Below are 16,309 nucleotides of genomic sequence, written 5' to 3' on the forward strand. Positions count from 1 at the left end.
TGACTAAACCTAGAGGGGGAAAAACCCCAGGTTTGTTACATCCATTGCCAACTCCCAACAGACCTTGGGAGGTGATTTCCATGGATTTTATTACTGATCTGCCGTTGAGCAGTGGGAAAACAGTGATTTGGGTGATTGTGGACATGTTTTCCAAACAGGCACATTTTGTTCCATTCTCTTCTCTGCCAACTGCAAAAGCCTTGGCGAAGGCTTTCCTGTCACATGTAATAAAATTGCATATGTTGCCTAGGAAGGTGGTATCCGACAGGGGGACACAATTCGTTTCCATATTCTGGACTGAGGTCATGAAATTATTGGGGGTGGAGAGGGGGCTCAGTAGTGCCTATCACCCAGAAACGGATGGACAGACAGAACGAGTGAACCAAACATTGGAACAATATCTTCGATGCTTCACCAATTATCAACAATCTGACTGGTGTGAGCTGTTACCTTTGGCTGAGTATTGTTATAACAATGCTTTTCATGTCTCCATTGGAATGTCTCCCTTTAAAGCGGTATATGGCTATGATAGTCCACCTCTCCCAATGTTGCAAGGGGGGGATCTTGTGGGGGAGGGGGATGCACATGCTTGGTGTAAAACGTTGCAGGAGGCCTGGCCGTCTCTTTGTAAGACATTAAACGAGGCCAAGGCAGCCTACAAGAAACAGGCGGACAGAGGTAGGGTGGAGGGTTGGGCTCTGAAGCCTGGTGATAAGGTGTATGTCTCTACAAAAAATATCAAAATGTTGAGACCAAGCAGGAAATTAGGTTGGAAGTACATCGGCCCGTTTGAAGTCAAGAGGGTCATCAATGATGTGGCGGTTGATGTGATTTTACCAAAGAATTTGAGGGCTTTACATTCTGTATTTCATTTCAGCCTCCTGAAAAAGGACACGGGGTCCTCGGAGTGGCGGGAAACACACACCTCGCCTTTACCTGTATTGTTGGATGGTCAAGAACATTATGAAATCAAATGTATTCTGGATTCGAAATGTAAACGGGGAAAGTTGTATTATCTGGTTGAGTGGAAAGACTTTGGGCCCCAGCACCGGGAATGGGTGGAAGAAGGGGATATTCGGGCCCCTTACATGATCAGACGGTTTCATCGGCAGTTCCCGGACAAACCGGGAGATCCTCCCGGAATGGCCGGGAGATTCCGGGAGATTCCGGGAGAAGTGGGAAAGGAGTTTGGAGAGGGCAGAATGTCAGCAAGCTGTCATGGTTGATCCTTTGTATATATGCTTCACATGTTAGGACCTCTTAACCTGCATTGCTTTCTGTATTAACTCATATGTTGATAGTTGTTGCCTAGTGACCCTTGCGCATGCTCATAAACGGCAAGCTTGTTAGCGAAACGCATAAACACTTCAAGGGCAGGTGGGAGATAAGGGAGGACGCGTATGTCTACTGCTATCGCTCAGAGCCTGGGAAGTACGATGTTTTGGAATCTCCAGGCCGTTACGATTCCCATTACTTTGGCGCTGTTTTCTCGGGCGGGAAAGTATCTCATTGGTATAGAGTCTGTTTGAACTTTGTTCATGTTACCTGCTTGATGTATTGCACGCCATTCTAAACAGAAATCTTGTCAGTGACACATCTTTTAATAAAGTCATCCTCATGACTGAGAAGTGGCTCGTTGATTGATGGTACCATTACACATGGCTTCTGCAAAGGGAAGTCCTGTCTTACCAATCTTTTGGAGTTATTTGAGAAACTGAGAAACTGAAGAAGCATGTAGACAATGGTGACCTGGTAGACATTATATACCTGGACTTTCAAAAGGCTTTTAACAAGATACCTCACCAAAGACTCTTGAGTAAATTTAGCAGTTGTGGGATAGGAGGACAGGTGCTCTTATTGATTAAAAACTCCTTAAATGACAGGAAACAAAGAGTAGGAATCAATCGATAGTCTTCATAATAAAGGGAAGTAAGCAGTAGGATCTCACAAGGATCGGTATTAGGGCCGATACTATTTGATTTATTCATCAGTGATCTGGAACTGTGGGTGAGTAGTGTAGTGACCAAGGTTGCACATGACACAAAATTGTTCAGGATACTGAAAACCAAGGCTGACTGTGAAGAGCTCCAAGGGTACCTCCACAAACTGGATGAGTGGGTGACAATGTGGCAAATGAAGTTCAATGTTGGTAAGTGTAAAGTGATGCACATTGGGACAAAAGATCCCAGCTTCAAGTATAGGCTAATGAGGTCCGAACTTGCTGAGACTGAGAGGGAAAAAGATCTTGGGGTCGTAGCAGACAGCTCAATGGAAGTGTCAACCCAGTGTGCTGCAGCAGTGAAAAAGGCAAACTCTAAATTAGGGATTATTAGGAAAGGGATTGAGAATAAAACGGCCAATACTGTAATGCCCCTGTATAGGTCTATGGTGAGGCCACATTTGGAATATCATGTACAGTTCTGTTCCCCATATCTCAAAAAGGACATTGCAGAGCTGGAAAAAGTGCACAGGAGGGCAACCAAGATGATTAGGGGACTGGAGCACCTTCCCTATGAGGAAAGGCAGAAGAGTCAGGGATTTCTCAGTTCAGAAAAAAAGACAATTAAGTGAGGACATGATAGAATTTTACAAAATTATGCATGGGATAGAGAGCGCTGACAAAGACTTTTTTCTCCCGCTCTCAAAATACTAGAATTCGAGGACATCCAATTAAACTGATGGGCAGTAGGTTCAGGACAAACAAAAGGAAGTACTACTTTACACAGAGAAAGATTCAAATGTGGAATTCGCTGCAAGAGGGTGTAGTGATGGCCATAGGAATAAACAGCTTTAAAATGGGATTAGATAGGATTCATAGAGGATGTCTATCAATGGCTACTAGCCATGGTGACTGAGGGGAATCTCCACATTCAGAGGCACTAATCCTTTGAATCCCAGAGCCAGGAGGCAACATCAAATGAAGGTCTCGGTCTCTATGCCCTGTTGTTGGCTGTCCAGAGGAACTGGTTGGCCACTGTGTGGGACAGGATGCTGGACCAGATGGACCACTGGTCTGATCTAGTAGGCTGCAGTTTCCCTGCATTTTTCCCATACTGCACCACTGGAGGGATTTTAAAACCCCTCTACCACTAATTGCTATCATGCTATAGCACTATAGCACATCTGAATTCCCTGGTTTTATTTTTTTTTCAAGTCTCTAGCCATTTCTATTGCAGATATATGAGAGAAAGTTGCATTTCTGCATTTAGACTAGAGGCTTACTTTTTTAAAGTGGCATTTTGGAAATCAAAGGAACAAGTAGGTCATGGCAACAGATTGTTATAACATTATAATACAACAGTGATGAACCAACGAAAAGCCCAGAAAAAGTCCTCTGATGGAGTAGGGTGAGAGATGGCAATCACAGGAGGCTGAGGGAAAGAAAATGGTTCTGATGTAGGTGGGACCTTCAAAATGCACAGCTTTCCATCCACACTACATGCAAACATATCTTGATCCCAAAGGATTGTATCAGGCCAGGTTTAAAAAGACTGGAGCAAAGCAAGGGGATTAGGGAATGATATTGTGTGACTGCCCCCCCCCCCAATCCCTACTCCAGATGGGTTGACAAATTAGAGAAAAGTCTCCAGGTGGATGCAACCAAAGTATGAGACAGGAACTAACAAAGAAGAAGAGGAGGAGGAGGAGGACATTGGATTTATACCCCACCCTTCACTACCCAAAGAAGTCTCAGAGCGGCTTACAAACTCCTTTCCCTTCCCCTCCCCATAACAGACACCCTGTGAGGTAGGTGGGGCTGAGAGAGCTCTAACAGAAACTGCTCTTTTTCAAGAACAGCTGTGCCAGAACTATGGCTTGCCCAAGGTTATCCAGCAGGAGCAAGTGGAGGAGTGGGGAATCAAACCAGGTTCTCCCAGATTAGAGTCCGTGCACTTAACCACTACACCAAACTGCAATGTTGTTTTAAAGTTGTAAGCTCGTCAGTGAATCTAATTTTGAACTTCAGCAACTTTCCCATCTCAAGGCAATTGTCTTTTTGAAAATGTTATGTAAAGTTCACAGGTTCTAAAGCAGAACAAATGCATAGGTCAGAGAAGAGTGGACAATCATGTAGCAACAAGTATCCAGGGAATCCTCCCATTCCAAAAGACACACTCTGTGCTTCTTAATATTTCTGATTTGTTCAGCAACCGTAAAGAATAAAAGTAGAAGCTTAACTGACAAAGTAACTTCTTCACGAGTCCTTCATTTTTTCCTTTTCCTGACTGTGGCAAAGGACCAAGACAGTTGCTCCCAGACAGCCAACAGAGACATGAAGCACCACACAAACTTACGTTGGCCACCCTTCTCCTGTGGAGACAGTGAACAGCGTCAATAAAGCCCACAGAACATTGTCATAGTGGAATTCATATTTATTCCATTTCCTGGGCTGAGCTTCCACCTCATCTTTCTCATAATCCAGATACTGGCCCCTAGAAGAAACAGAATGGAAAATTCAAACAGGCTCAGCATTAAGGAGATGAAGATGCCTACTGGACTGGGACTTAATCCCTACCTGCTATACCTGAGCCAATTTGCCATAGACAGTCACTGTTTTGAGAACGGGTCCCTGGTCAATCACTGTCCCTATTTTGCCTTTTATGGAGATACGTGAGATGCCTTCCAGAAAAAAAAATGCTACTGTGTGTGCATGTGGGCTGGAGGGTTAGCTTTTTCATCCTACCCCTATAACTGCTTCCCCAGTAAAATGTGTGCTTGAGGTGCACCCAGATTAAACACTCTATGAAACATGCCTCCATCTTTTAAAAATGAAAATTTTTTACAATCAGTTTATTGAAACACGTGTTTCAGAAGACAGCAGACTAAATGGATATGGCTTATGGGAGGCAGAGCCTGCAGCCACCAATGGGCACCTGTTGTCAGAACAGAGATATCATCAATACACAAACAAACCTATTTTCATCTGTGAAAGTTTGGAGGCTATGGGCTTGCATTAGTGCAAAGATCCCTTGATATGGCATTGCAACATACAGATGCCTGGAAACTGAAGCAAAAGAGATTTTTTTGTATCCTCTTTCCTGATAGGCAGGAAGGTCTGGTCCCCTCTGGTGATCTTTCACTGCTAACTACACTCCATGACCTGAAAGGTGCACTCCAGGATTCCTTGTGGGAAGAAACAGAACAGCCAGTACCCTCTGTACGTATCCTCTGTATATATCAATGTGTCTCCACTGGCTTAACCTGAAGGTAAAATTTATCCTGGAATGCACCGTGAATCTCTAGTTGAGGGAAGCCCTGTTTGTAAACTCTCCTAACACTGGAATGGAAAGAAGGAAAGCAAATACTGAGGACTGTAGTATTGTGAGGCTCCTGAGTTCCTCACCTGACATCCACCAGGGAGAACAGAGAATAGTAACATGCCCCTTGTCGCTAAGGTATTTTGAGGCACGGAGAGGCTCTAATTTAGTGGCAGAGCAAATACTGGGCATGGGAAAGATTCCAGGTTCATTTAAAGGATCTCAGGTAGCATGAGCTGGTAAAGATCCACTGTCAGAGTAAACAATATGAACTAGATAGACAAATGGTACAAGACAGTGCTTCAGACCACTGCCTCTTTTTCTATAATCTGGCTAGATGTCAAGGCACCCGCTGTTTCACCAAGAATTCAGTATAAAGAAAGCATAACATGACTTATTTTTTTACTTAACTATATCTATAGGCCAGTGATGGCGAACCTTTTAGAGACTGAGTGCCCAAACTGTGACCCAAAACCCACTTATTTTTCGCAAAGTGCCAACACGGCAATTTAACCTGAATACTGAGGGTTTACTTTAGAAAAAAACAACTCATACATTAACTTAAGATGATCCAAACAACGTAAGGAAAGCAATCCCAAATGCTTTCATTTACTTAAAATTATTTGGCAGAGAATTCCACACTTTAATGACGGTCTAGGCCTGGCTGGGGCAATGGCATGCGTGCCCACAGAGAGGGCTCTGAGTGCCACCTCTGGCACCCGTGCCAAGGTTCGCCACCACTGCTATAGGCTGTCTGTTATGGCACAGTTTTCAAAAGAGAACATCAGAATAAGCTATTCTACAGCAAAAATAACTTGCTTATTCTGATGGTTGAACACACCCACAAATTATGTTCCCTCCCAAAGAGAGGAAAGGGCACCTGCTGAGCCACTGGTTTAAAGGAGTTCCAAAGAAATTGGGTTACCACAGCCACTGATGATAGCACCTGAAACAGGCTCAGTGTTACAACCTAATGCCCAGAAACTCATACAGAAGTTGAAATATTCATGCCCCTAAATCAATTATGACTTTAAAGTTTGATCAGCACGTTGAAACAATTGGGCATAGAAACAGACTGGAAGGCAATGAGGAAGGGGAACTGGGAAGAAATAAACCTCTGAATATATGTGCTTCAAAGAACAGCAGGAGCACTACATGTCTCCTCCCAGCAGAGGTTCTAGAAGTCCTGCCTCCTTGAAGTCAATAGGAAGAGTCACCATTTTAAAATGGCCACCTCTGATGACCATTTAAAGCAGCATCCACTGGATATCTGGCTGTGACATGGTGCAGAAAGCACAAGAGCCCTGTCAGAAAACAGGGTGGTAACTGAGAGCTTCCTCTAGGGAACACTGTCTCTTCCAAGGAACCTCCAGGTGTAGGAAGACCGAAAGAGTATTTGTGCCTTCTAGCCCTGCCCTAAAAGGCTGGATAAGGCAGCCCCCCCCCCCCCGGCCCCAACTGCAAGGAAAAAGGGGTGAGATTGTTCTGTTTTCTCTTGTGCAAGGCCACATGCATTTCTGGCACCTGCAGTCTTTCTCCAGATCCTTTGACTCATCTGTACAGTAAAAGAATCGCCCTTTGAAGAGCTGCACAGCGATGACAGCAAAGATGAACATGAAGAGCATGTAAACAATAAGGATATTCAGGACATTCTTCAGAGAATTCACCACACAATCAAAGACTGCCTGCAGTGAGGAGAGAGAGAGAACAATCAGTCTTCATCAATAACTTAAGTTCAAATCTCCACTCAGCAGTGAAGATCACTGGAGATTTTCCCAGCATCTACAGTTTGGTGTAGTGGTTAGGAGCACAGACTCTAATCTGGGAGAACTGGGTTTGATTCCCCACTGTTCCACATGCACCTGCTGGGTCAGTCATAAGTTCTTACAGAGCTGTTCTCTCAGACCCACCTACCTCACAGGGTGTCTGTTGTGGGGGAGAGGAAGGGAAAGGAGTTTGTAAGCCACTCTGAGACTCCTTTGGGTAGTGAAGGGTGGGGTATAAATCCAATCTCCTCCTCCTCGATACAGTATTTCCAGGTATGCCCCAGTTTTAGTCAACAGAATGTCGCCTGAGAGTTAGCCATGCCTCCCAGACCCTCTCAGGAAGTGTATCATGTAGTTAGACCCTCAGCTTAACCTACCTCACAGAGTTGTTACGAGAAAAAAACAGAGAAGCGCAAGCCTGAGCTTCTTGGAGGAAGGGCAGGGACTAAACAGGTAAAGGTCAACATAAATGGAATTGTCCTGTTTTGCAGCAATAATTGTTCTTGAAGAAGTTGTTCTGAAGTCAGTTTTATCCATTTCAGTGGCACTTACTTCCAAGTAAGGTTTCCTTATGACTGAATATGCAAAGCTCGATGAGGACCACAGAAAGACTGATTGTCAGTGTGTTGCTTAAACTAACGCCCTGAAGTGAATTAATCTGTTCATTTCTCACCCGCTTCTTCCAAGGAGCTCAGGATGGAATATAGGGATGGGGTTATCTCATTTTTTCCCCTCTTACAAAAACCCTGTGAGATAGACTTGGTTAAGAGCATAACCAGTAAGTTTCTTGGCCTGAGAGGAGAGGGGAAGAGCCATGGCTCACTGGCAGAGCATCCTCTTGGCATGCAGAAGGTCCCAGGTTAAATTCCCAGCATCTCCAGATTTTAAAAACAAAATACCTCCACCTAATACCCTGGAGAACTGCTGCCAGGCTGAGTAGATAGTAGTGACCTTGGCTCCATGTTCTGAATCCATATGAAGTGGCTCCATGTGTTTCAAACCTGCGTTACCCTGCATCAAGTCCAGTATTCTAACCACCATTCCACACTGGCAAACAAAACTATTAAAAGTCCCCTTCACCCAACAGGTAACCAGTGTTCTCTGTAAGCTGAGTTAGTGTGAGCTAGCTCACATCTTTTTAACTTCCGGCTCACACATTTTTGTCTTAGCTCAGAAAGGATGACTCCAGAGCAAACTAATTTATGCAAGAGCCAAATTGCTCACCCACATCTTTAATGCCAGTAGCTCACAGAGCAGAATTTTTGCTCACAAGACTCCATAGCTTAGAAGGAGCATTGCAGGTAACATCTCACAGTTTCGCACTACTAGCCTGAAATCTTGAAGAGCGATCTACAACACAGCCAGGCTAAGACCCTCCCTATTACTGATGTACAGTGACAACACTGATGTAATGAAATTGTCAGAAAATGTGTATTATTCAGGCAGTGTTTAGCTGAAGATCTATTAACAATAAGTTCTCCCTGGAAAGGGGGAAGGGGACTTCTGGTGTTGACAATATTGTTATTTATCGAATATCATCCACGTTTGTGACTTTTAGTCAAACCAAATAAACAAAACAAACTGAAGGCAGAGTCCTGCCTCAAGGAGCTCACAACTTGAATGTGGAAAAAAGAAGGGATAATGGAAGGACCACACAGAGTCAACAGTTAGTAAAAGGAGTCATTGTCCTTGATGCATTCATTATTAAAAGCTCAGGTAAATGGGACAGATTTCACCCAATGACTAAAAGATGGTAAGGTTTGCACCAGGAAAATTTGACAGGGGCAGAAGTTGTCCCTTTGTTTCTCCTTGCCTTCCACTATGTACCTTCTACTAATAGATATATTTACACTACTTGCTTTTCTTGGATACAGGATGCTGCTTAATTTGCTGGGTTTAAGGTATTTTACACTGGGGTTTTTTGTGTGTGTTAATTCTATGAGACCAGCTGGCTTTAAGATGTTTGCTAGTAGTTTTAACTGTATTTATAGTTCTATTTATTGCGTTATACTTCCTGCTTCTATGTAAACTGCCTTCAGTGTGGGGTGACAATACTTAGTCCCTGTCTCAAGTAATTAACCAGCTAATTGGGGAAAGGTCCTCCAAAAAGCACAGACCTTCAGATGTCAAGAGTAGATGGTAACAGATGGGTAAAGTTCATCCTGCAACTAAGAAGCCCTTAGGAAAGTCAGGCTTACCCCTGACCTGGATAGCCCAGGCAAGCCCGATCTCACTCTCAGAAGCTAAGCGGGGTTGTCTCTGGCAAGTACCCTCCCTTCTGCTGTTCTTGAAGGAAAATACAAGAATACTCCTTTCTCAGAAAGGCTTTGTACCTGCCCATTAAGGGAGGTTGAGACTACAGAGCACATGATTTTTAGATGTCCGTAATATAAGGTGGCGCGTATAAGGTCCGCTGACTGAACACATTCTGGGTCTTTACGAAAAAGCTAGACTCAAGTTTCTTCTATCTGATAGAAACCCCAAAATCACCCACCAAGTAGCCAGTTTCTGTATGGTGATACTCAGATCACGGAAACTCCAAGGTAGCTAGTTAGATATAGTTGTTTGATATTAGATTAAATTTTAATTTGCTTTTAATGTTTCACTGATGTATTCTAAAATCTTGGAATATTGTAAAGGTGTACTTCTTTTTGTATGACTGGTCTAAGGACTGTAGAAATAAACTGAAATTGACTCTGGAAAGTACTTGGATGGGAGACCTCCTTGAAATACCAGAGGCAGGAGGTGGGGGGCAAGGCTTTAGTCAGCCACCTCTCTGAATATCCTCCAGGCCCCCAGTAGGGGTCAGTCACCAGAGGTTGCCATGACGTCCTGGTGCACACACACTCACACCTGCACTCACACCCATATAAAAATACCAAAAAGAAAGAAAGAAAGCCAGCCAGCCAGGTTTTAGGCTATTTAGAGCTTCTGAGGTCATTGGTAACACTTAAGGATAACAAACCAGCAGACAGAGGGTAAGAATGGAAGAAGTCAAAATAACAGCAGTTGAGTTTTGTGCAAAGGGATTTTTATTTCCCTTCTTTAGGACTCATTTGCAAGGTTGTCAATCATTTCAATTATTTGCTGTTGGCTGTTTCTGTATATTTCTTTATACTGTGCCATATTGTATGGGTTTTATATACAATTTATAGGGAATATATGTACAATGTATAATATGTGTATAAGGTAACAGGAAACAAAATGGTATGAAGATACAAGAATCACGAGTTCAGTTCTCACAAGGCAGAAGCAAAATCAAAAGAGGGATTTCTGAGTCAAAAGTGCAGGGAAAGGGAACTTGCCAGCATCCCTAGTTATGTATACTAAGGTATGTTTCAATAGGACCTGAGGACTGAAATCCTACCTTTAACTTTGGCAGGCGTTTGATTGTCTTCAGAGGCCGGAGGACCCTCAGAACTCTCAGGGACTTGATTGTGTTGATATCTTTGCCTTTGTTTTGTCTGCAAGACAGAGCACAAGAGCAACAAAAGGAGGCCTTTGGTTCTTGCAGGATTCCACCAAAAGCTTCACGGCCCAGATAATAACCACTGAGCTCCCCCTTCCCCTTCGATGCAACATATCACGGCAAAATGCATTCAAAAATTCTATTCTAGAATGGATGTCTGGAAAAAAAGGGGCACAACTTGGGTCATGGCAATACCTGATAGGAGGATTGTCCTTGAGATGCCAGGTCCCTTCCTTGAATATTTAGTTTTGATTTGAAAAGACAGTAGGTATCTAGCCCCTTTTCTTGCAGAGATATAAGGTAACGCATGCAAGCCGCATATCTACCCAACTACTCAAGCTCGCTCCTGCCTCTCAGGGTTCCAGTCAATGAATGAAAATGTACTAAGCACTTGAGAACTGGTATGTAAAATTAGGGGAAAAAATAATATATGTCTTTTAATCGAAACATTAGACAGCCTTCTCTTTTGCATGCAAAAGCTCCCAGGATCCAGTCCTCAGGATCTCCATTTTTTTTTTTAAAAAAAAGGATCTCAGCAAGGTTAGGAAAGTTTTTTCTCCACCTGAAGCCTTGGGGAGCTGCTGCCAGCCACGGCAGAAAATATTCAGCAAGGTGGACCAGAGGTCTGACTTGATAAAAGGCAGTCTCGGGTGCAGTTGTATTTAGAATTCTGCTGGTTTGCAATGGCTTATAAATTCTTTCCCAACGGACTTTTACCCATGTCCATACCCATTACTGGCTACAAGCCCTTGAAATGTGCAATACCCTGCACCTGCAATCAACATCCACCTATGATGAAGAAGGGAAATCTACCTCCAAAAGGAAAGAGGGAGCTCTCCGTTCATTAGCACCATTATAATTGTTAGTACAAGGTGTCGAAAAAGAGCCAGACACAACTGCTCCCTTGAAATATTTCAGCACTCCTTCACAGGACAGATCATTTGATGAAGTATTTTTACCCACTAGACAAGCAGAAAAGAGAAAGAGGACTGGCAGGCAGACTCTCTTTCACTTTCATCTTATTAATGTTCTTTGGGTTCAACTTTAAGACTACATGCAGCTCAAACCATGCTGAGCCATGTAATATGCACATTTATTACATGCTCAAAGTGATAAGTAATGTTAGTCCCGGGCTGTTCATGCAGATGAGTAGGCTCTGCGGGACAGAGGTGCAGCTTGAAGTTGGTGATGAATTTCTTAGAGGCTTATGTCATAAGCACAGGGTGTTCATTTAAGCAAAGGATTTCTATGCTTTACCAGCAGGAACCAGAAATGGGAAGAAAAGTTTACCATTCCATTTTCTAAGCTGACAAGTTAGCTCAGAAAAGTATAGATCGTTCCCAGATGGGGACTGTGTACACAGAAGGGATGCTGCTGAAGTAAAGCTTTATGAGCGTAAGGCTGGACACCTAAAATCGTATTTCTTGTTTGTCTTTACTGGACAGTCCAGCTGATGACACAGAATTGCAAGGTAGTAAGCACCCTGGTCTGGATGGCCAAGACTAGCCTGATCTTGTCAGATCTTGGAAGCTAAGCAGGGTTGGCCCTCATCAGTATTTGGATGGGAGACCACCAAGGAACTTCAGGGTTGCTATGCAGGGGAAGGCAATGGCAAACCACCTGTCAGTTTCTCACCTTGAAAACCCTAGGGGATCGTCATAGGTCGGCTGCAACTTGACAGCACTTTACACACCCAGTGTGCTAGCAACCCCTCATGGGTAAAGGTAGATGTCTCTGCTTCACATAAAATGGTGTGTCTTATCACCACCTAGAAACAAGTCCTGCACTAGTTCATGGAAAGAAAACAGGAAGCAAACATTCACAGGTGCCACGGGAAATTGAGGTATATTCTGAAATGAACATTTTGAGCTTGGTACTTTTACCTGTTTTCCACCCTTAACATTGTGTCTCTTAGAAAGATGTATCCTTGGGAACCAGCAGCAAGTCTGAAATGCACTGGATAAGCTTCAAACTAACATATCCATTTACCATGGCTCCTTTGAATATTTTCCTCCTGATTTTTCCCCTGCACACATACCATAAAGCAGCAAGTGTCCTATTTTTTCCTCCGTCCATTACAAAGCTTTAAAGCCAACCAACTTACCATTACTTTATACATAACAAGGTGGAAACCTAGGTTTCCTCACAAATATACATTTGGCAAGGAGCTGCAGCTAATCAAAGTTTCTAATGCGTATACCTAACCATATAACTAAAAATGTAATGTGCAGAAGGTCCTGTTTTGCACTCATAAAACACCACTTGAAAGCCTACAGAGGTGAACTGAATGCTTGTTGCATTTAATTCCACAGATTCCAGCTTTAAGGTCTCAGAAGGCCCTCTTTCAGTGCTTAGCCATCTGCTTCAGCTTTTCAGCTCCTCTATGACATTACCACAGCTAAGTCAACAGAAGCCAAAGCAACTTGACTATCTTTATTTGCTGATGGCCATTGTGACATCAGAACAGATCAGTTAGCAGAGCTGAGAGATGCTCTGCAGGCAGAGCAGTCAAAGGTTGAAAAGGAAACTGCAAAAGCCAAGGGGGAGAAAGAATACAGAAGAATGTGAGTACAGGCCATCATAATGAAGTGCCCTTCAGTAACAAGGACTGGAAACAGATTGCTGTTGCAGCAGAGTCCAGTCTTGGCTGTGGCTGGCACACATCCCTTAGCTAACTGAGAAAATTCAAACACATTTAGGCATATGGTATGGCTGGAAATCTAATGGTTTGACCTCTCCTGTAGAAGGATTCAGATCAGCCATGGGATAAAATAGAAAAGTGACTCATGCATAGCAAATGCAGTAAAAACACAAACCTCACATGAGGAGGAAAAAATGTCTGTATAGGCAATATAAATAAAAATCTAGCTATTTTCCAATTTGAGCACAGAGACATGAACTATCTTTTGGCAGGCTACAAACATTGTGAGCAGAGGAGTTCTGTTCCAGAAGACCTTGGTAATTCTGGGCAGTAGCAAAATTCTTGCAATTAGGGAAATCTTTTTGAGAAATCCATCGGATTTAACCCTGTGGGCTGCCAGCAAGCAAGGCTCCCTCAAACCACAGGCTATTAAAACAGCTGAGTCTAAAAACACTCTTGGGCAATTTTTAAAATGGGAAATGAGTAAGAGACAATATTTTCAAAATCAAGGTGATTCACTGCCTTGACTGGATAGCCTTTGGGATGGCTGCTCAGTACTTGAGAGAGTTTCTCTCCTTCCAGAAGACAGCTCATTCATTTCATGATTACAGCCCTCAGCACAGAGAAGATATGAAGAGCTGATCCAGCCAAGTTCATTCACAGTGCTAGCTTGTAACTGGCTGCAGTCAATGGGAGAGGCTCAACTGTCAAGCTGGAACCAATTTTCACCAACATGTCTTATAAAGGCCTTCCCAGGCCTTTATAATAATAAATAATAAATAAATTCAACCAGTTCCTTACAGCCAAATACATCCTCAGCTGACTTTTCATTACATCTGCAAGGTAGGTGAGTTGCCAACATCTTGGAGTGTTCTAAGCAGGGCTTTCCTACACCATGCTGACTTAACATTCTGGAGAAAACTCTCTTGTACCTCCATGCTAAAAGTGTCAGACAGGGAACAGGAGAGTTCCCTAGCAGATACGTCCTTTTAAAATGTTAGACATAGAAGGAGGCTACTGCATAAATAAATTAGACTACACAAAGGCAGGAAGCTGGCTGTGTTTTTAGCCCTTCGAAGCTGTAGAATATGTGGCTTGTTTTCAGCTTCTGTGACATGTGAATTCATCTGTTTCAAATATATCTCCTGCAAATGGAAACTTGCTGGTTGTGATGCCGTCATCAGCATCAGTGGCTGTGAGAGTCTGAATGTGTCCTTTTTCTAATTATATGATACCTCAGGTTGTGAAGTATCTGGTTCTGATTGATTGGACCTCACTTGCCCCACTGGCCATCACTTCCAGTCGGAATGGAAAGCACCCCCTGTTCAGAACTGGAACATAAAAACATCTGTTCTGTGCATCATGGAAAGGGAGCCTACAAGAATATTTGTCAGTAAGAGCCCAGGCAGGGAGTAAAGAAGCTCTCCATGGTTCAGAGCTCTCCTCTGAACTTCAGCAATTGCTACAACTCTTGTGGAATGTTTTCTTGTGTGCTACTGCTTAGAAACCCTGATATGCTTCTGAAGTACTCAAAGGATCCCCAGGACACAGTCTGAAAACCATTTTCTCCTCTGACAAGCTCATATCACAGACCAAGACGTGGTTCTCTGAAATAGACCTTGTTAGAGACTAAAACTGGATGTGGCAGCTCTGGAGGCTTGGCCTTCTGTTATGATACTGTTAATCCAGATAAAGCAAATGTAAGCAAATGAGATCTGTTAAGTTGGGGAAAGAAAATGTCACTGATGATGAGTAACGGAAGGGCAGAACAGTCAATGGAACAGGTGTAAAATAGATCACCAGAATGATGGCTGTGTGCATACGCAGGCATAGCAAGGCTGCAAGGGACAAAAATAGTGTATTACCCCATGACACTCCTACAGAGAGATCCCAGCAAGAGGAAGACAAAGAAAAAGCACAGAGTCAGTGGCAAAAAGGAAGTGCACGTCATCACAATAACTTCAAAGCAAACATATAAAAAAGGAAATCCCCTCCCATCCATCACTTTTCACAAAGCAAATAGGAAGTGGAACAACTGCATGCGTGCATATCCATCCTTCACATTTTCAGACAGGATCAGGATACTTTCAGATTTCCTGTCACTTTGGAAGGAATTTTTTAGTGTTCAAAAACATGACACAGTGTTAACTTTAAACCAACTAACTGCATACTATATGTTGAACGCAGCCATTTCCGGCAAGCACTCCAATTGTTTTCACCTCTCCTTCTCATCAGTCCATAGTAACTCAATGGTAAACCTCCACACACAGACCCCGAGGTGCCCAGTTCAAGTCCTTGACAGAGTTACAGAAGTAAGGAAGTATGGATCATATTGTGGACCTACCTTGTGTATAAACACTTATAAAGGAAAAAGAAAGGTTTATGGGCTGGAGACTCTTGGAAACCCACTGCCATTCCTCATCACAAACAAAGAAGGATGGGAGTTTCTGAAAGTCTCCTAAATTTTCTACTAGATTTAGACTCCTGAAATACTTGGTCTTCTTTCTGAGGGGAATCAGTGCATTAAAAAGTAAAAGTTTCCCTTGCTCAAAAGTAAATCGAATCTGACTCAAAGGGGCAGTGGTCATCTCCATTTCCAAGCCGAAGAGCCAGCACCGTCCGAAGACTTCTCCGCAGCCATGTGGCCAGCATGACTAAATGCCGGCGTGCATGGAACGCTGTTACCTTCCCACTGAAGTGCATTATTGTTCTGTTTTTTTTAATTTCCAAATTTAGAAGAGAGCACTGTGCATGTACATGTTGTTGCAACTGTTAGTTCCTTCAGTCCATTCATATCTTTCTCTCCTCTGACAAAAGTGAACTGATAAAACACTGGGGGAAAACAATCTTGATATGGTCACGTGCAGTTAAATCAATATTATTTCTAATGTGGCCCTTCTCCAACGTGCTTCAGTGCACATGGACATCAGTAAAACACAATAAAATGACAGTCTTTAATGCTCTCTTGTGAGCAAAAATTCTACTTTGTGAGCTACTGGCATCAAAGTTGTGAGTGAGAGATTTGGCTACTGCATAAATTAGTTTGCTCTGGAGCCATCCTCCCTGAGCTAAGACAAAAATGTGTGAGTTGGAAGCTAAAAAGATGTGAGCTAGCTCACACTAAGTCAGCTTAGAGGGAACACTCTTCATGCAATTGTGCACAATCCCACCAAGA

The 16,309-nt window shown here is 43.1% G+C and overlaps 1 protein-coding gene across 1 annotated transcript in view; it reads right to left on the reverse strand.

Annotated features, from left to right (window-relative positions):
* Positions 1 to 16,309, reverse strand: part of CACNA1B (calcium channel, voltage-dependent, N type, alpha 1B subunit) — a 562,801-nt gene that overhangs the window by 104,355 nt on the left and 442,137 nt on the right. The window contains exons 26-28 of the mRNA XM_015421148.1: positions 10,392 to 10,488; positions 6,783 to 6,943; positions 4,296 to 4,433 (exon numbers count right to left, since the gene is read on the reverse strand). Of these exons, the coding sequence (XP_015276634.1) occupies positions 4,296 to 4,433; positions 6,783 to 6,943; positions 10,392 to 10,488 (396 nt within the window). The remainder of the gene's footprint in view (positions 1 to 4,295; positions 4,434 to 6,782; positions 6,944 to 10,391; positions 10,489 to 16,309) is intronic.

The sequence above is a fragment of the Gekko japonicus genome, unplaced genomic scaffold (genome assembly GCF_001447785.1).
Source record: "Gekko japonicus isolate JY-2015 unplaced genomic scaffold, Gekko_japonicus_V1.1 scaffold40, whole genome shotgun sequence".
Classification (NCBI taxonomy): Eukaryota; Metazoa; Chordata; class Lepidosauria; order Squamata; family Gekkonidae; genus Gekko; species Gekko japonicus.